Here is a 20,686-nt window from a genome sequence, read left to right as displayed (position 1 = left end):
GTTCAAGCCCCAGCCACTTAAGGCTGCTTAGGACCACTGACCCTCCGACTGGGCATGCACAAGTATCTGCTTGGTAACCTTTTGTCATCAGGAGCCTAAAACACCACCTTCAGAACTGCTAACTCCTCCATCTTCTGAACCAGCTCCCGTGGAAAAGCCTGCAGCTAACCACCTGCTCAGAACAACAATGAAACTCACCTTTTTCTTATTTCCAATCACCTTTCCACCACGCCCCATGCCTCAGACCACGCTGCTTCCTTACCCCATAAATACCCCAGGCCCTCGCCTTCAGGGAGGTACATTTGAGCTTTTTTTCTCCAGTCTCCTCGCCTGGCTGTCTCTGCCCTTTCTCGGCTGCAAACCTCAGTGCCTCGGTGTCTGGCTGCTACGCAAACTGAGCCTGGTTTAGTAACAGTTTTTACGGAATTTCTTATCGTAGTGATAGGTAAGTACAGACCCTGATAGTAGGTTGGAGCTGTCATGGGGAGATTTGGGGACAGCCCAGTCCGAGGGGGCTCATAGGCCCTGGGGTTTAGGGCCAAACCAGAGAGAGCAAGTTAGTGCAAACCTCAGGAAGAGAAACCAAGGCTCGTCTCCCGGGGCCCCAAACAGGGGAGTAGGTCGTAAACATCAACCAGACGTAGCTGTGGTCTAAGGCCTGCTGCCCTCTGTCCCTGAATCCTACATCCCACTGGACAAGGCAAACAAGCTGACCTTGAAAGCCCCGGTCTTACTCAATCTCTTGACTTTACAGCGGAGGACTGACTTGTCCGCGGGGTTGAGAGCTGCACCCCGTTCCTCTGACTCCAGCCGAGCTGCTCCGGGCTGCACTTCCCACGGACTGGCTTCAAGGCTGACCGCCTCCCCTGCCCCTGCCTACTGGACAGGACGGTAGTCACTCCCCCAACAGCCTGTCCTTCACGCTTCTGGTGGCTCTTGCACCTCATTGCGGAGGTAACTCAACATCCAGCCTGGGCGGTGTCTGCAATCTCCCCCAGGTTCTACCTGGTGTTCCCCAAGGGACCCCTTAAACTCAGCTACACAGCTTCCCACCCACCCCCAGGCCCGGGCAGGACCCTCGCCACCCAGTCCCTGGAGATGTCCTTTCTTCAGTCTCTGGAGAGACCCTTTCCTCTGAAGCAGGGCTGTCTCCCAGGCTCTGCAGCCATGTCACCATCGTGCTGGGAGGCCCAGCAGGAGAATGAGATGCAGAGGAGAGCCTGCAGGGCAGTCTCAGGAAGGCTCTCTCTCTCTCTGTACCTCCACACTACACTTCCATCCAGACTTCTGTGTACACTAGAAGCTTCCAGCAGTGACTTGGCTGAGTCCCTGGCTTCAGAGCTTGGGCAGGTTTACCAGATGACCTGCCGGCTGTCACCTATTCATTCGTATTGAGAACATTTTCTGGATGCCTTCCGAACTCCCTCCTGGAGTTACTGAACCGGCCCTTCGTTCTCCGCCTCCCCTGGACCTGAAGAACAAGCCCTCTCTCTCTTCTCCTCACTTCAGGCCAAACAGTGCCCATCCCCCTCCCAGCCCCTGCTTCTCCGCCTCCCTTTGAGTTGGATGGAAACCTACAGGTCACCGAGGTAGGAAGTGGTTCCTGGTGCTCTTCTTGATGAGCAAAAACAAGTTCTGAGACCTCGGGGAGTTTTTGCAAAGCTTTGGAAATGAATCAGAAGTTTTGAAAGCTGAATCTTTAGAAAGGTCCCCTCGCGGCTGCAGCCAGATTTTGGCCCCTGGCTTGAGTCCTGAGCTCCCTCTGGTCTTGAGAAAGGGTCAGGAGGTGCCTGTGCTGTGCCCCCTCCCCAGAGGGAGAGCCAAGGTAGGCAGGCTGGCTGCACCTGCAGGAGCTCGAGGCCCAGGGCTCCTCTGCCTCCACCTGTGCCTGCCCTGCCCCCAGCTCCCCCTGGAAGAGTCTATGCAGGTGAAGTTCTCTCCTGCATCCCTCATTGTCACTTATCCTCTGTCTCTCTCATTCTCCAAGGCACTCACACACCATCCCCCCCACCCATCTTTCCCTCTTGGGGCTCGGCTCAAGCCCACCCCTTCCGTGGCCTCAGCCCATCCTCAGTATAATGGAAGGTTTGGAGCACATCCGTGTCTCCAAGGCCCAGTGATTTAGAGCCACAGTCACAATTCTGCTTTTTTTTTTAACCATTCTCTACCCATTATTCTTTAATCGACGCATTCCGCATTTAGTAAATGTATTTAAAAGATGGTGATTATAAGTGGAAAACCAGCTTCCCTCGCTATAACCAGAAGGAAACAATAACAATCAGCATCCTGAAAGCAACACGGTAAGTCCTGCCCGAGACACTCTTGCCTTGAAAAGGAGGTCACCTCTCTTCTTTGTTACTCTTTGCCAGGTTAAGTCCTAAAATCATCTCAGGTACCATCAGGCCCCAAACTTTGGTCAACAACAGATTCCCTTTCAGATCTACCAGTTTAGGACTTCCCTGGTAGTCCCGTGGTTAAGACTCCACGCTTCCACTGCAGGGGGTGAGGGTTCGATCCCTGGTCAGGGAACTAAGATTCCACGTGCCACACAGCGTGGCCAAAAAATTAAAAGAAAAAATCTACCAGTTACTTTTCTGTTTCTTTCTCCCCTCTCTTCCGCACCCCCCCCCCCCAATAATAATCATAACACATGCAAACACAATCCTCTGGTCTAAAACTGCGTATGCCAAAAAAGTGTTTTTGTTTTTTTTCTTTTTTTGCTAGTACCAGCCACGGAGCAAGACACCAGCATTGTCTGGGGAGCGATAACAGGCTGTGTTTCCAATATCTCTGCCCACTGGCCCTGACAGATACCGCGGTGGTTCCTGCCAGGAAATCCCCTCTGCCTCATGGAAAACCCAGAGGAGGAAGTGGAGCCCCGAGGACTGTTCAGGCTCCACCCCAAGTTGTCGGAGTGAAACCAGACCATCTTCTCGGGCCCGGAAGCCCACGGGCTCTGCATATACTTGCAGGGACCCGGGAGCCTGCGACAGGACACACACACCACCGAGGCCCCATGCGGTTGTCTCTGCACCATGTTTTACCAGATCCGAGCTGGTTTGGAGTCCAACTACCACTTGATAAAACCTGCAGAGGAAGAGCTGTTGCTACCTCCATTTTGTAAACGAGAAAACCAGGGCCAAAGCTCTGCCAGAGATCTAACAAGGTCAGCTTCGCTCCCCTACCCACAGTGGGCATGAGTAAGTCCTCACCAAATGTATTGCCTTTCCTTCCAGGACCCCGAGGCCACTCGTGGGTTCTGAGCAGCTGCAGGGGGAGAGCCTGGGTCGGTCTCTGCCCTGGTGCCCCCAGCCCGCCCCGCCATGCCCACAGACTTCCTTGGGCCTCCTCTCCTGGTGATGGGGCGCCCTGTCTTGCCTTCTCTCCCCTCAGGGACCGTGACCCCCATCCTTGCCTGGGGCATAGCCCCAGGGAACAGCTGGGCCCCAGTTACAGGGTTGGGTCCTCGCGTCAAAGACCACCTGCCACCCAAACCCTCTGCCCGGGGCAAATGGGGCTCGGCCTCGGGTGTGGGGGGGGGTGGGTGAAGACCACCCCCGCCCCCAGCCCCCAGCCCCCAGCCCTTCTCAAACCCCTGGCTCTCATTTCCAGGGCCTGGCGTGTGGCTGCCCCACAGCCTGGGAGGCCTCTGTCCTCCCCACTGCAGTGGCCTCACAGTGGAGCGTCTTCAAGAATCTCGCATCCGACGCCTCCCAACTTTTCTCTCACCCTGGACCCCTGTTATTCCCCAAACTGTGTTTTTACCAAACAAACCACAGTTGCTGCATCATTTGTTTTCCAGATGTGATCAAGGATGGGCGGAGCTGCTCAGACGTCCCCGAGCATCAGGAGAACCTCGCTGGCTCTGCTGGGCGATGCCCTGGAGAGCCTGGGAGCTCCTTCCTTGACCTGCATTTGTGAGCAAGTGCTGGACACTTTTTACCCACTTATACTTGTCTCTTGTGGCTGCTGGAACGAGTGACCACAAGCCTGGTGGCTCTGTACTCACAGATCTGGAGGCCAGGTGCCTGTGGGCAGGCGGGGCTGGTCCCTGGCATGAGGCTCTGGGGAGAGTCTCCTCCTCGCCTCTCGGGGTGCTGGTGGCTGTTAGCATCCTTGGCACACCTGGCTTGTAGCAGCAACCCTTCCATCCCTGGCCTTCCCCACTCTGTCCAGGGTCTGTTTCCCAGAGAAAAATTCACACATCGTTAGAGTTCAACACATAAATCTGGGGGGGACACAAAATGCAGCCCGTAACACTCAGTATTTCCAGTAAAACAAGGATCTTCGTAAACGATTCCCAAACTACAGAACCGTTGAACTTCAGAAACGGGAGGAACATCAACGTCCATCCAGCCCAGGACCCGCGGGATGGATGAGACTCCTCCACGGTCCTTCCCAAATGTTTCCCGAGCATCTTTGGGAACGCCTCTGTCCCCCGTCTCCCGAGGCAGCCCCAGACCCCTCGGGTGGCCCTGCGGTCCGGGAGCGTCGTCCTGCAGAGCGGCCGTCCGGCTCCCCGCCCCCCCCACCCCCTGCCCCCAGCACACATGCCGGCCCTGGGGCCGCTTGGAGCAGGTCCAAATCCCTTTCCAGGGGCGGCTCTTCAGCTGTGCAGCAGCCGCTGTTCGGGTCTTCCTGCTCCGGGCTGAACGCCCCCCTGCAGTGTCTTCCTGGTCACCCTTCTCTGGGCAGTTTCCAGTCCGTCTCTACCCTTCACCGAGAAGTGAGGCGCCCAGAAATGAAAGTGATGGCCGTGTCCATGCTGTTCATCCATCCTATGAAATCAGCCCCACCGCTGGGATAACAGCAGTGAGCAGGACACATGGAGTCCAGCGGTCCTGACGCTCATGTTCCACCTGGTGGGGGCGGGGCAGGGGGGAGGAATGGTGGGTGCAGAGGGACAAGCAAGGGCCAGAGCAGAGCCTGCTCCCTGGAGTGGAAGCACGACCGTCAATAGTGAGGCAGGCGCTCTGGGCTGAGATCCAATGACAAGGATAGCAGCTCAGGCAAAGTCCCTAAGGTAGCAGAGCCCCCCTCCTGCGCACCCCCTTCCTAAAGGCCCCACCGGTTCCTTTCTCTCTCCAGACTTCAGGTGCCTCTGAAGCAGGGCCAGCCCAGGGGCAGCTCAGCCAGTGCGGGGCCACCCAAGGTCATCGCCCTGGGAAGGAGGCTCCTCCTTAAAGACAGAGATTCCAGAATTTCAGTGGCTTCAAGGAGAGAGGATTATGTAGCAGTATAAGCAGCCCACACTTCTCTGGACAAGCACGGGGTCCGGGTGTTTGGTGCCCTCCCCAAAGGTATGAGGCTGCTTCTGAGCAGGATGAACCACGAGCCCAAAGGTGGGCCCAGAGGGTGCCTAAAAGGGAGGCTCTGCAGCCCCGGCTCCAGTGAACCCCGAACTCTCCCCAGGCCTGAAATGCCCACTACCCATGTGGTCTTCAAAGCCCTGGACACTGAGAGACCCGGCTGAGACGTCATGTCCAGCTGCCTCTGCCCCCGGCAGGATGAGTCCCCATCCCAGGGGGTACCAGCTCTCCAGAGGGCACCCCCTCCCCAACAGTGATCATCTGTGCCCGCGTTGGTCCCCGATACAGGGAGTTTTCAAAGTAGAGGCTTTCTTGCATCACCAGCGCCTGACACTGTGTCAGGAAATAACGGTGAAGGAAGAAAAGAGGGAAGGAAGGGAAGATGCAAGGACAGAGGAATCCCTGAGCTCCAGCAAGAGCCCGGCTCTCGGGGAGAGTGTCGGCTCCTGTTTGCACACTCGGGCAGCTCCCATCTCCCCCTGAGCCTGCTGTGACCTTCCCCCCATCCTCACAGGCCCACGGGGAGGCATGGGGCTCAAGGAAACACCGTGGAAGGAATGAGTGAGTGAGTGAATGTCACCGCCATCACCACCACGCTGTCGTGACCCCACGGGTCTGGATGCAGGAAAACCAGACTCCTCGAGAGCACTGGCACCCCCTCCCCGAGAACTGACTTCCGTCTGAGCCAAAGGTCAGAAAGGCGGGGGCTCCATGTTGGCTCTTGGGGGGCAGAGCAGGTGGGGGGGACATGGGTCACCCAGCAGAGCACCGTCTGTTCCCAGAGTGACTCAAACTGGATTTGGGTGACAGCAGCCTCCCAGTGTGGGCTGCAGAGCCTGTGCTTGCCGCCCCGCTCTGCCCCCCAGCACTGCGCCCGCTGCCCAGCGGGCCAGAGGAGGCTCAGGCCTGGGGCACTGGGCAGAACCATGGCTTCGGGGCAGGTTAAGGGCTTCGTGCTCTTCTTGGCTTCTCAACCTTGGCCACACAAGCACCTGGGAGCATGAAGCAGGTGGCTTAGCCTGGGACCCCTGGACCAAGGAGAGGGTGAGAGCAACATGGAGGGGGAGGCCCACACGTGGCCTTTCTCAAAAGCTCTCCAGTGCTTTAGTTGGCAACCAGGAGCGAGAATCACAGCTTATAGCGAAGGCTCCGGCTGGAACGGCAGAGGTGACGCAGGAAGCCCGTGCCGGCGCGCTAGGGCGGGGTCATCTGAGTGGGAAAGAGACCCAAGCGCCCGAGATAGCAAACAGTGTCAGGTGAGCAAGACAGAACTTGCAGAGGCACTCGGGCCCTTTCCCAGGTTGTGGTAATGCCAGAGCAGAGCACAGGAGGGGCAGGTGAGGTCACCTGTGCTGGGCAATGCCGGGGCAGGGGGGCGGGGAGGCAGGCCCTGGTTTCCCAGGCGTGGTCTGCTCCCTCTGGAGCGTGACCACCCAGCAGAGTCCTGGTGAAGGGGAGGGGTAGGGCAGCCGTATTCATGACCCCGGAACTGAGAACCCGAACAGGTTCACAGAAAATGGGGCTGGATAATTTATCTAGATTGTTCCTGAGAATCTAGGGCATAGCCTGTATCTATTGAGAACATACTCTTAAAACTTTTTTGGGGGGGTTTGGGGTACTGTGAAGAGAGAAGCATTGATCTGAAATCTTATCAACTGGTACAAGTGGCCTGACATCTAAATCGTTGTCTGTCCTACCAGTTACCTGCCCTGGAATCTATTTCCCTCCTACACCGAGAGGGAAAGAACTTTGTGATGGTTGACTTTAATGTGTCATCTTCGCTGGGCTAAAGGATGCCCAGAGAGCTGGGGAAACAGTGTTAATGGGTGTGTGTGTGAGGGTGTGTCCAGCAGCCGTGAGCATGTGACCGGCTTCAGCAGATTTCTCTCCCCATTGTGGGTAGGCATCATCCAATCCACTGAGGGTCCCAAACAGAACAAAAAGGGAGAGGAAGGGCAAGTTCACTCCCTGGTTTGAGCTGAGACATCCACCTTCTCCTGCCCTCGGACATGGGTCTGGTTTGAGCCTTCAGACTAAGATCAGGATTTACCCTGTCAGCTCCCGAGGTTCAGGCTTTGGTTTGGACTGAACTACGTCCCCAGGTCTCCTGGGTCTCCACCCACAGCAGGCAGGTCCTGGGGCTTCTCCGCCTCCTCCGTAATGCATGAGCTGATTCCTATAACAAATCTCCTTGTGTCTCTACAGACCCTACCAGTTCTGTGGCTCTGTTTCTCTGGAGAACCCAAATACAGAACAGCTGGGATGTTATGATCCTATGCAGACTGTCTTCATGGTTCTTAGAAGCCGGGGCATAAGGTGCCCTCTCTCTCCAGTCACACATCTTCCCGTCGAGTGTGAAGTTGTAGAGATTTCTTTTCACCCCATCGGCAGCACGGGAGCCACCTCCTCCCTGCAGAGGTCATGCCTCATGTGGGAGGGAGCCCGCCAGGTCTCCTGGCATCTAGTGCAGATGGTGGGAGGGTTTGTGCTAAACCAACCCCAATCCAGAAACCCACACACCCTGAGCTCAATGGGTTTACAATGTAGGGTAAATGTTGATGAGTTTTACTGTGTTATGTGGGGTCCTGAGGAAGGAGACTTGGCCTTGTTCACAAGGAATTACAATACGAGATGCACCTTGAGAGACTCATACTATGAGGGAGATGTTTAGTCATTCACTCCAAGGGTATATGTTAAGGATCCACAACATGCTAGGTCCTGTTCGGGAGGGCTTCCTGGAGGAGGAGGCATTTGATATGGGCCTCAGAAGGCCTGTCAGGAATAGATATAAATTAAGATTTAGAAGATACAGGGGCAATTCAGTGAAGAAAATGTATTATTTAGTATATAGAATTTGAAACATCTGTTTTGACCGGAGGTAGCATAATTCATTAAAATTAATGCCTGGAAGGATTTGGAGGAATTTTTGCTTTAGTTGAGATTAGTTTTGTTTTCACCAAAGTGGTTTCACCCCAACCAGTTCCCGTAAATGTATCAGTTCAGTTCTGCTCAGCCAAATGTCAGTTTTGTGTGTGATTCACATTCCAGGCACTTTGGTATATTTACCAAATACTTAAAACCCATGCAAAAAATATCCCTTTGATGGAGCCAGTTAACAAATCTGTGAATTGAAAGAAGTGACAAAGCAGCAGTCTGTGTTGAAAATCTATTAGAGGAGAGAAACCCACCCCATCTATAATCCTTACACACATCTCTGATTCCAAGGGTTTAACTATTCCATCTTGAAATGAATTGGTTCCCCTTCCCCAAAATCAGATCCTCCCCCCAACCAAAAAAAAAAAAAAAAAAAAAAAAGACTGTTCATCTCTGTCAGGTTATCGTTCAATGTTTAGGTGAACTGACAGCAACTCAAACAATTTCCAAGCCACAATCCAACTAAAAACTAAAATATCAAACTAATCAAAACTTCAGAGAAATATTCAGCAAAGGCTAAGAACATCTTATCCAATGTGAATCTCTGTAATCCTATGAAGTGTCTTTAGAAATAATTTTTTGGGAAATTGGGAAATACCAGCAAGCGGACCATTTGCAGAACTAGTCTCAGCAAATGGATTTTCAGAGAGGTGGCTTTCAGAGCCCCCGGTTTCCTGATGTGGCCTCGAGCCGCACTGGCTCCTGGGAGGCTTCTAGTTTGCTCTCCTTATCCTCTCGGCAGGGAAGCTTCAGGACTAGAGGCTGGGTAACCTGGCACCCCCCTACCACCACCACCAAGGTCATCCAGGCCACCTGGAGCCAATGTGAAGCTCTTTTTCTGTCCCCTGCAGTGTCAGGTGTAAAGAGAAAGTCACTAAAACACAGGCCGGCAGATTTAAGAAGACGGTGAAGCCCTGGTCCCCACCAGACCCCTCCCCAGGGCTCCTCCCTCCAAGGGTGGGCCCACCGGGACGCCCCCTGGAAAGCAGCTGTGCAGGTGGAGCCCTGCGGTCCATCAAGGTCCTTCTCTCATCCGAGGCCTGAAATTAAGTCACTTTCTCTCCCAGACCCCCAGATTCCCGTTCTGTTCCCCAGGCAATAGATGAAGAGGTATTTCTGCTGCTTTCTTCCTGCCTTGTGGCCCCATTGAACCCTTTTCAGCAACAGCTCGGCAGGGATGAGCCTCAGGGGTCCCGCCTCTCACCCCAGCCTGACCCCCACTTCTCTGGGCTGCTGGTGGCTTTACCTCTCTCCTTCCCTCTTTAAGTTCTAACCGTCCATGAACTGGTTGCATTGTTCTCAGTAGAACATATTTTACACACACGAGAATATGGAGAATAAAATAGCATCCCTGTATTAGCATCCTAGAACCAGGCAGCCTAGGAAACAAAACCTTGAGGCATTGATCGAGAGCCTCCCGGATCCCTCCTCCTCCTCCTCCTTCAGTGGAAGCACTAGTCCTAAACTTGGAGTTTACTGAATAGTGTTTTTAAGGAAAGAAAACCAGTTTTATACTCCACAGACTTGAGCCATTGTCCTCAGAACTTTGGGCCTCATGGGACAGTAAGATGTCAAAATTCAATGTTGGGCACTTGTGGAATTTCCCACACTGCAGAGGAAGTACATAAAAGAAAAAAGAAAACTCACAAAATTATCACCTACCATCATAGTCGCTTCATGAAAGAAAGGACATTTAACACAGAAACTATAGAAAGAGCATATTCTCAGAATTTAAAAAACTGAATACATTAGGTTCGTCAAAACGTCTTTATTTTTCTCGTTTCCACACAGAGCCTGGAACACTTCCTCTTGGACCAGCCTGGCATTTAGGAACCTCTCATTTAGAAACTAACTTCTATGACCTGCGTCCCTAAGAGGATGGGGACTTTCTTGGGGGCGGGGAACCACCCGGGGGAACCACCCCCATCCAGGATGGGTGCCTGCTGCTGCCGTCCTCCCCCGCTCTGTGCCCCACTTCTTGTCTCCCATCTTATCTCCTCCAGATGCTACAGTCCCTCCCCCACCTCGGAACCCTCAGGGACAGGAGCCTCCTGCCTTTCTTCTCTGTCTTCCCACCCTCCAACCCAGGCCTGAGGAAACGACTTCAGCCAGACCCTGAGTCAGGGCTAGGATGGACACAGCAGCCCTCTGTGTGGTCACGGGAGACTGAGTGACCCACTGAAAATGTCCCCAAATGGAACAACTTCATCGATACCATAGCTGCACCTGGGTGGCCTGATCCCGCTCCCACTGCACTGGGACAGTGCTGTCACTCACCCGCCCACGTGCCGGAATGAGGCGGGCGGTACAGGGCCGGGCAGGTACTTTGCAATAACTCCTCAGGTAAGCGGGTTCTGCCTCTCCCCACCCTGCGCTGAGAACCTTTGCCTTGGCTCTGGCTAGGATAGTTTTTGTTGCTGTTTTTTTGGGGGGTTGTGTTTTGTTGTTGTTGTTTTTCTTTTGGCCGTGCTGCATGGCTTGAAGGATCTTAGTTCCCCGACCAGGTATCAAACCCACACCCTGGGCAATGAAAGCGCAGAGTCCTAACCACTGGACTGCCAGGGAATTCCCCGGCTAAGATAGTTTTTAAAAAACACACAGCAACAGCACAGAAACCCAAGTTCAAATGGCACCTCAGCTTGACGTGTGGGGGTGGGTGCTGCAGGCAGACCCTCGTCTCCCATCTCCATGTCTGGACTCCCCCCAGCTCCTCTATGGGCGCTCCCCAGCCTGGGAGCCACTTCAGAGCCCCCCACCACAGAAAGGCCCTGAGAGGCTGCAGCCAAGGGGTCTGGGGGGCCCCTTCCCCTGAGCCGGGTCCTCCTCAGATCTGACTGGGAAACGCCCCCCAGTGCAGCCCCTGCCCTTTACCCATCACAGCACCTCTGTCCTTCCCATTCCCGACTGTCCTGCCCTCCTTCAGCTGGGGCAGGGCCGGTCCTCCGGGGCTGCCACCTTTACTGTAGAAGATCCCATGTCTCAAAGGCAGGACGAGCACACGTGTGCGTGCACGTGCTCACACACAACACACGCACGCACTTTTTTCTTTCAACTCGAGCCTGAAGAATAGTTGGCTACATGCAAAGAATGATAAACTTCGTTTGTGGTGCAGGTATGTCCCAGCCCTTGGTCCAGGCTCTGGCCTCAGGTCCTGACCAGAAGCTCAGGAAGACCCTCGGGTCCCCTCTGTCCCCCTCCGTCCCCCTCCGTCCCCCTCCCACCCCGTGGCGCTCGCCAGCCTCCTCGTCCACGGGCATCAGAGGGAGGTCTACTGGCCGTGTCCCCCACTAGGGCCAAGTGAAAGAGGGAGAGGCTCAACAGAACCCCACCGTCTGGGGCCCTTGGACACCGCCCCCCCCTCCGTTCAAGCGCAGCGTCACCACCTCGGAGCTCAGATCCCTTTTATTCCAATCACCACATCCCTTTGGGGTCCTCACCACAGCCCTGCGAGGTAGGGAGCACCCCCATTGCACGAGTGCACGAGGTCTCGCCGGGCAGAGAGCAGACCCCAGGCCTAGGAGAAGCCAGGGGTCCCCACGGGAGGCCCCTCCCACCCACCACCTAGACTGTCCCTCAGCGTCCCCGCCTCGGAAGCTGGGCCGGACCCTGCAGCAGGCACGGCGTCAGGCAAGAGGGGGCGGCGGTCGGGAGGCCTCACTTCGGGCTGAGGACGCACACGAACTCCTCGTAGCTCACCTGCCCGTCCTGGTCCACGTCAGCTACTTGCATCAGGACGTCCAGCTCCTCCTGGGACACCTCCAGCCGGGTCATGGCCTGCTTGAGCTCATCGATGCTGATGTGGCCATCGCCATCCAGGTCGAAGGCGTGGAAGGCTGTTCTCAGGTCATCCGCTCTGGCCCGGGCCTGAACCCCCTTGGCTATCACTGCCAGGAATTCCTGGGGGCACATGGCACCATCCCCGTCCGCATCCACCCTGGCGATGAAGCCCTTCAGCGCGGCCTCCGACGGGTCCAGGCCCAGCTCCTGCGTTACGGCGCTCAGCTCCTGGGTGTCGATGGCACCGTCTTTGTCCTTGTCGAATCTGTCGAAGGCCTCCATGCACTCGGCCACCTGCTCTTTAGACAGCTGCTCAGCCATGTCTCTCGCACCTTCTACGGAGCTTCCTTCTGAGCTTGCTGCCAACCCGCCCAAGGGGCTCACGTCGGAGCTGGGACAAGCGGCGGGACTGAGGCTGTGTCGGTCTGAGGACAGAGCTCCAGCGGCAGCCTTGCCATGGGATGGGAACCCCGTCCTTTTCTGAAAATCCGAGCAAAGGGAACAGGAAGACTCCCTCCCCACCCCACGTCCTGGGGTGAAATCCTCCTCCTAGGGAGGGACAGCCGGCCACAGATGAGAAATGCAGGAACTGGAGGGGCCGGTCTTCCCAGGAGAGGTGGCAGGCACCCTGGCCTCACCCACTCCCGATGGCCAGCCACGGCACCCCAGAGGTTTTTGCCCATGTGACTCTTACAGGGACCCTGGCCAAGCTGGGGAGGGGGGCTCAAGAGGGCTTCCCCAGTTGTAGAGACAGGGGTGGGAAGGGGAGAGGAGCCTCCCTCAGTGGACGTGGCAGGCCCTGGAGGAGTGGGAGGGCTGTGTCCAGCGTTCCTGTCCTCTCTCGGGGCTGCTGGCCAGCTCTCATCCCATGGGGCGGGGCTGGTGGAGGGCAGATGGTGGTAGAATTGAGTGGGATTCTCCCAGAATGGCACTGCGGGCGTCATCACTCTCCAGCCCGGCGTGGCTGGCAGATCCTTAGGCGGGGATGCGGCTGCCTGCCTTTTAGCTTCGGGAAAGCGGGGAGCCGGTTGCATGCAGAGCCTGGTGCACAGGTGGTGCTGAGACTTGTTTATTAACTGAATGTTCAAAGTGTGATTTCAGAGCTGAGGGGAAGGCTTTGTGTCCCTGCAGAATACTCCTCCTCTAGCTCCCCAGTTTCTCTGATTCCGTTCTATTAAGACCAGGGTTCTCTACAGAGACACCAGGAAGGAGGGGACCCTTCATTTACAATCCCAGAGGGGTCCTGCCTGGGAGCTGCGGGAAGCCTGGAAAGCACTGGGCTGGAGTAGGCAGCCCCTGAAGATGCCAGGGGGTAGGAGGATGTAGAATCGGGTGGCTGAAGCTGTGAACTTGGCCTGGCTCGTGGGTTTACTAAGTCAGCCCTAAGCACAGAAACCTGTTTAGGAAACTCCTTGGACCCACGGTCTTACCTGTTTCATCTCTTCCCACTGCTCTGCATAGCAGAGTTTAGATCAAGAGCTCGGGTCGTGGGGACCCTGCAGGAGGAGGGGCATCCCCTTCCTGGAGGATGTTGAGTCCCCTGCAGCTGTGACAGGACGGGTGACACCCTCCAAGGCGGCTGGGTGAGCCCTTGGGGCGGGAGAGACTTCATGCGCAGTAGCCGTGTGTCTGTGTGAGAGTCACGTGTGTGCATGAGTGTGTGCAGGCCTCTAGAGCCAGCGCGAGGGCGGGTGGCTTCAGCTTCCCAGGGCCCTGACCCGGGAACACACGCCAGCACGTCCACTGCTGTTTGGGTTTTGTGGGTGAAACACCGAGGAAACAGCAGGACAGATCTTGGAGGCTCCTCTGCCTCCCCCGACTTGCAGGGACCTGCCTGTCCCTCCCCCTGTGCCAGTTTCCCTGGGGACGGCCCTGCCCTGCCCTTGTCCAGGGAGATCCACCCCGGGAAGCGAGAGAGGGCACCGCGTGGGAGTCGCTGTCATCCCGCAAGACCACCCCTGGCTCCGCGCCCTTCTTCAGGGGCAGTAGAGACGGCGGGTGATCGGGCTGCCCTCCCAGGAGCCCTGCTGGGCCCACACCCTGAACACAGTGCTCCCACCGAGGCCACAAAGCAGGTGGTTGATCACGGGCTTTGGACCTGGGAAGCTGTGGGTACAGGGCTGGCTCCCCACAAGCCTGGGGCAGGTAACTTCGCCTCCCCTGTGGTAGATGTCGGGTCCTGTTTCCCACCAGCCGTCTCATGGTTCCCAGGCTCACCCGCCCTTATTGTTATCCTGCGTCTGAGCACCACCGTCCTGGGTCCCTTGAGCATCTTGCTTCCAAAGCCTGTATATAAGCCACAGATACATTTCCAGGTCTCTTCTTGGACAGATGTTTAATTATTAAAACCATCTACATATTTGCAATGATTATCCATCATTGCAATTTTCCCAACCGCTGTGGTTCACGGTCTCACCAATCCAGACGCCCTTTACCTCTCACCCCTAACTCGAATCTCACCCTTCTTTTTTCTCTGATGGGATTCGCTCCTACACCCACCTCCTCTCGTAACTCTTTTACATTCTAAGAAGTGCTTGTCTTCCGCTGGCCCTGAGGCTTTTGTCTTAGCTCCACAGCTGGTGTGTCTCCTTTCCGTCCTCCCTCATCATAAGACCCTAGGAGCCCTTTCTGTGCCACCATAGCTGTGGTCTCCCTCCCACAATCCTGTCCAGCCAACCAAGTTTCCTAGAAACAATGTGTTTCTCATACTGTTTCTTTCTTTTGGGAAATTGCTCTTTCCTGCTCTGGAGCCTCGTATCAGCTTTAATTGGTCGACAGTGAGGAAGAGCCCTGTGCACGATACAACACGGCCCCTGGTACTCCTGCCACCCTCGGTGATGGGTTGATGAGGACCTTTTGCATCTGTGTTCAGTGATGTCAGTTGCCACCAGCTTTACCCTTTCCTTGGACATCCATCCCCGCCTGTCAACACCTCATTGCCTAACCCGGTAGAGCCACGCCCATGCCTCTGCCCCATTTATCTGGGGGAGAGGATGACATTTATATTCACACCTGAGCTCCTGTGTGCCAGGTGTCATGCAAAGGGCTCTAAAGGGTGATCTCATCTTGTCCTCACTGTTTATTCCTATGTTCCAGATGAAGCAACTGAGGCTCAGACAAGTCACAAAACAGGTTCATGGACGAGCCGGGAATTTGCATCTGGGTTCGCCCGACTGCAGAGCCCAACCCTTTCTGTCCCGCATCACAGCACAGCTCAGCTTCTGATAACCGACCTTCACACGCCAGCCAGCCGCTGAGGACAGCCAGGCCCTGCCCCTGCAGCCCTTGGAGCCCTGGTGAGAGCTGGCAGCCAGGCTCGACCACTCCATCAACACCTGACTGCATGAACTGTGGCAAAGCACAGGCACAGCTCTGCTCAGGGACCTGGCTTTGCTCTGGCAGAAGGGCGGGGGCTGTGGATGGATGGTAGGACCACAGATGAGCCTGAAGGCGATGTGTTTCAACCCCCGCTCTCTGCTTCTCACCAAGTACCTGGCTGGGCGGCACAGCCCAGCTGATGCTGGTTACCTGATTTGAGTCAGTTTTACATTTTAAATTAGCTAACTGGGTCAGTGGATTTGGTACACAGGCGGTTCTCAGGACATCTCTGTGAAGTCCTTGGAAACAGTTTTACCGAGAATGCCATCATTTTGCAATATCCTTTCAGCATCACGGGCAGCCGTCAGTATTCATTAAGTCTACCATTGTTCTCCTATCTTCCGGAACATTGTGTGACAAGCTGCCCTCTGATTCTAGCTTGACCTCCTCTCTATCTTGAGACCCTCGTCTCTGGCTACGCAGATTTCTTTGAACTTGAGGTTTTTCCCCTAATTTTATTCCAATTTCTTCATCCATGTTAGTAATGGCTGTGCTTGCTGAACAGGTGGAAACAATGCAGGTTTTTTGACGATCTCTAGCCTTTAACTCTCCTTTAAGAGCTTTCTTCACTTTTTAAAAGCATGCCTGACCACTTTCTGGCATCTTGAAAAGAGAGTGGAGCTTTTTCTCCTTCCTTGATCCTCCGTTTTATTATAATTTTAACATCCTTCTGTTCTGTTCTGGCAGGAGTTCTTGTCCTGCTCTCCACGCCCTCCCCCAGATCCTGGCTTGACTCTCCTGCTTGATTCCACAGCACAGCAGGATCAGAAAAGGCAGGTGTGTGCTGTTATGTGATTCTCTCTTTTTTTCTTGTTAGTAGAGCCTGTCATTTATACTGGCCCATTTCCCTTGGAGTATATTCCAAGCTGTTATCATTTACAGTGAAAAGTGCTCTAAACCAGTTCTAAATATTGGGTTCACAGTTTTTTGTTTGTTTCCTCAAGCTACACCACTTTCCCCTGAGATGCATCCGCAATTCCTTCCTCCAAGTGGACTTTATTTGTATCTAGAAGCCACAGTTTTGGAATCCCCTGTTTCATTTTTAGTAAGGTGTTGGGTGGATTGGGGCGCAGCCTGGGGGGCCCTTTCTCTTACTGGCCACCATGAAGAGCTCCCCCCACAACCCAGAGCACCCTCCCCTTCCCCAGCACGTCACGTATCATGCATCGTCCATGTCCTTTCTGGAATGAAAACAGTGCCCGCCCAGGGTCTTCTCTCCCGAGGCTTCCCTCCAAAAGGCTGCCTTGGCTTTCACCCCGTCAGGTCTAGGGGTCAGGGGCTGCCCAGGCCCTGGGATGCTCTCCAGAGCTGACCACCGAGCAGCCAGCTTTCCCAGGTGCCGGGAGGCCCGTCTCTCCTGCATCCAATTGGTTACAGAGACCACACAAATGTTGGTTCTGCTAGCGCCCCACTAGCGAAAATAGCGATTCCAGCTTTTAGTCCCTTCTCTCCCAAGAACTCAGATCAGGTACAAAGCCTGGGGTCTGGGTGAGGAAATGGAGGATGGAGGGGGTATTGGGGGTGGGATGTCAAGTCCCCAGACAGACCCTGCACTGAGCTCACCCCTCCTGTCTCAACGTCCCCAGGCGGGCGTATGGAGGGCTTTCTGTTGGTGGCTCTCAGAGCCAGGACTGGACCTTGGTTCTCCCTGGGATGCTGGGACCACACAGTTGATGACACAGCATCATAAGCCCTCTCGCCCCATCCTCCCCATCACACAGGCCACGTGTGGCACCAAGCCCGCCGCCGCACCCCCACCTTCACCCAATTCCGGTCGGTCACTCGTCCCGGGAGACCTGAGTTCTATCCCAGCACAGCCTCCACCCAGGCGTGTGACCTTGGTCAGAGACTTTGTCATCCATTCAACAGATGTGCCGGAGCCAAGCTGGACCTCGAGAGCCTGCAGTGACCAGACACTCTCCCTTCCTCCAGGGAGACTGGGGCTGGAGAGAGATTCCCTCTGCAGCTGCAAATGCCCTCGGGTCCATTCCCCAAGGACAGCCGTCCTGGGCAGCACAAAGAGGACCTGTCTTGGAGCCAGGAGATCCTACTGCAAGGCCCATTTTTGTCCCTCACTAAGCAGTAGTACAGACCTGGGTAACCGCTCACATTTGATGGGTTACAACGTCTGGAAAATGAGGGTGTTGCACTGGGTGGTAGCTTTCAGAATTTCATTAGCAGTCGAGCCACGTTGCAAATGAAATCTTATTCGTATGACAGATAATCGTTAATATTCATTGCGCTCTTACTGTTCCAGCTACCCTCCTGAACCTTCCATGCATTGATGCACAGTGCCCTGGGCCACGCTGCGCCCAGTTTACAAGTGAGGACCATGAACCAGAGAGCCGCAATTTGGCCAACACAGATGAAGCGGTTAAAAGCAGACTTTCCTGCTTGGCGGTGGGGAAAGGAAGGAAATCGAGTTGCTCCACTTCACCTTCTCCTGCTTCCTTGGTGTCTCTGGAAGGACCTCTGCAGAGTCCAAGGGTCTCCAAGACCAAGTTCAAATCCACTGGATGAATGACCTCAAAGGGAGCTGGAACTGTGCTTTTCCAAGCCACTTTGCTCCTTCTGATGGCTTGTCCAGGTGCCCAGCTCACGCCCCAAGCCTCCTGCTCCTCCACACCTCACGGGCTCACCATTAGGTACACACGTTCACACACGAAGGCTTGAGCCTTGTGCATGTCCTCACGCACGCACGCACGCACGCACACGCATCTTCCTGTATTAAACACAGAAGTTTTCATCACCACCGTAAACTTCAAAGGCTTGGAACTTGGAACCAACACCTCTCCGGCCTCTTAGTGAGTCCCAGACCCCTCGGGGGAGAGCAGCTTGTTCTCCTCAATGTAATTAGCACCACCACCACCCACCCACCCCACCCAGTGGCGATGGGGACTTAGAGGAACAGATGGGCCTCCTTAACCACTTACCAAGTGCGTCTTGATATCAAAAGATTTGCAGCACGGAGTTCTAGCGCCTCAGCAACATCAGTCCCTGTAATAGTTTTGGTTTGTCAATTTTTTTCAAAACATCAGATACAAGTTTGAAAGGCGGGTGGGTCATACACGTGAGCCCTGGCCCCTTCAGCCTGCTCTCCTCTGGCCTCTGCCCCAAGGCCAGGCCGGAACCCCTTCCCCTGCCCACGGACAGGGCAGGCAGTGAGTGACTGTAGGACGAGCTACTTGGGAAAAATTACTGAGCCCTCAGGAGTCACAAAACATCGTCCTTTTCCCAGGAAAGCAGACTTTGACTTGTTCGGCTACTTTTACTGTGAGATTTAGCACTGATGTGCTTTGGTTTTGGGTGATGGTTTAATCCTGAGTGAATCAAAGTGGCTCTCAGCAGTTAAACACAGGCCACTTTATGTCCCTGTGCCGCCTTGGGCATGAAAGCACGATGAGGCCCCCAGAGACACTGAGGGTGCAGGTGGAAGGATTAAAGGCAGGTGGGGCCCTGGGGGGTACCCTGGAGGCTGACTTGAAGACCAGACGCCTGGAGAAAGCAGCAGGACCTGCCAGGAGGACCTGCCAGGAGGACCCGCCAACCCAGGAAGGCCCAGGAAACGTTCAGAACAATCCAGGCCTCTGGCTGCCTCCACACTTGGTGGACTTCATTCCGCAGGGGAGGCCTCGAATCATAAACGCAAACCACCCGGCAGCGTATGATCCCTGAGCAGGAGGCACAAGGCAGTGCCTGTGCCCTGGAAGATGACGTACCTGGTTATTTGTCAGACTTCAGTTCAATGATGCACAGCTCCGATCCAGATCAATGGTCTCCTCCCTGAACTGAAACTGCAGCCCAGCCCGGGACAGGCCTGGAGGAATCTTGATGATTCACACAAGACCAAGAGTGAGCAAGCGTCATTCCCAGAGCTGGCTCAGGCTCTGAGGCTGGAATGGCCTTCGGTGGGAGGTGAGAAAGAATGGCCCAGGACCCCTGGTTCCCACACAAAGAGCCCCCCCATCCCCCCAGCTGAGAAGACCCTCTCCTGGCAACGAGCGTGACTAAGAAAGTGTTGCTTTTCCCGTGGTCAATCTAAGTCGGAAAGTAGAGCAAAGCGTCACCAGCCCCTCCCGGCCTTGGAAAGTAAGAAGCAGGAGAGGAGCTGGTCAAGACTACGTGCGCGGTACAGAGGCCACCGCTGTCCCCACGTGAGCCTGAACTCGGCTGTCGGTGTCTCATCACCATGTCCCGTGTTTGTCTTTGTCAGTCTTGTTGCTTCTTAGACTGTGAACTGCAAAGATCCCAGAACAGCAATGCAAGCTGCATGCTCTCTGCAAACCCAGGCGTGTCTCATCATTTCTGGGAGATTTAGGGATGGAAAGTCAGAGGTAGGAACTTTAGCTGCTGAGACCAAACACCCCAAAGACAGCCTGAGACGAGGGATAGCCCTGCACTCACTCTGGGAAGAGTGGGTTGGAATCGGGGAGACCCCAAGGAGCTATTGGGAGTTTCCAGATTGTCCCTAAAGCCACAGGGGAGAAGGTGGAGGCCCTACCCCAGGTCCTTGGGCCACGCTCTGCTTCCCAGGGCCCTTTCCCACCTCTGTCCTGAGCCCTCCCTCCGCCTGGTCCCTCTAGATTCACTCCAGTCGGACATTCGGCTTTGAGGAGAGAAGTCCGCTTTCCACTGGATCTGCCAGGCCTCATCACCCTGCCTGTGCTCGGGCCTCTCTAAGGAGCCGGGCCGGCATCCCATAATAAAGAGCAAGTCAGACAAAAGTGCCAGGTAGCAGACGGCTTACAGGGAGTTGGGAGGTAAGTCCATCCTCCTGAGGCCCAGACAGCACAACTGTGTGCATGGGGGCGGGGTGCACCTTTCTAGCATCGGTGCAGGGGTGTGAAACTGGGGAGAAGCCACAGGTGGAGGTACAGAGGGTAAAGCATCAGCAGCTGCTCCCAGGGGTCAACACAGAGGTCACCCATCCCCACAGAGCCACTCGGCAAACCTGCGAACAGTAAGGGGAGATGACAGACCACACGGTGGATAAAGTGGGCACCCGGGCAAGAGCATTTGAGGCACCCCATGGGGTTTGAACCACAGGGAAGGGCTTGAAGAGAGACACGGGTCCAATCCTCCTGCAGGTAGAGGCAAGGCTGACCCTCCTGTACTCTGTTCATTCAGCAAATATCTCCTGGGCGCGGGGGCCATCCTACCGCAGAGGGCTTGGCAGGGGAAGAAATCAGAAGCAGCCTTGCCTCTTGTGAAAATTACATGGGAAGAAACTGAAAGGAAGCAGGTCCACAGACAAGATCAATGTAGAAGTAAAAGTTCTGAAGAAAATA

General features: G+C 55.2%; 1 protein-coding gene across 1 annotated transcript; it reads right to left on the bottom strand.

The window, feature by feature from the left end:
* Positions 1-11,630: 11,630 nt before the first annotated feature.
* On the bottom strand, positions 11,631-12,478 carry LOC307049797 (calmodulin-like; the record flags this gene model as incomplete). Its single annotated transcript, XM_079699405.1, is given in 2 exon segments — positions 11,631-12,418; positions 12,421-12,478. Coding segments are annotated over 2 exon segments (579 nt in total). The 3' UTR covers positions 11,631-11,897.
* Positions 12,479-20,686: the final 8,208 nt, after the last annotated feature.

Source organism: Hyperoodon ampullatus (genome assembly GCF_949752795.1).
Source record: "Hyperoodon ampullatus genome assembly, chromosome: 3".
Classification (NCBI taxonomy): domain Eukaryota; kingdom Metazoa; phylum Chordata; class Mammalia; order Artiodactyla; family Ziphiidae; genus Hyperoodon; species Hyperoodon ampullatus.
Note: the sequence above shows the minus strand (reverse complement) of the source record. Positions and strands in the feature narration are given on the sequence as shown.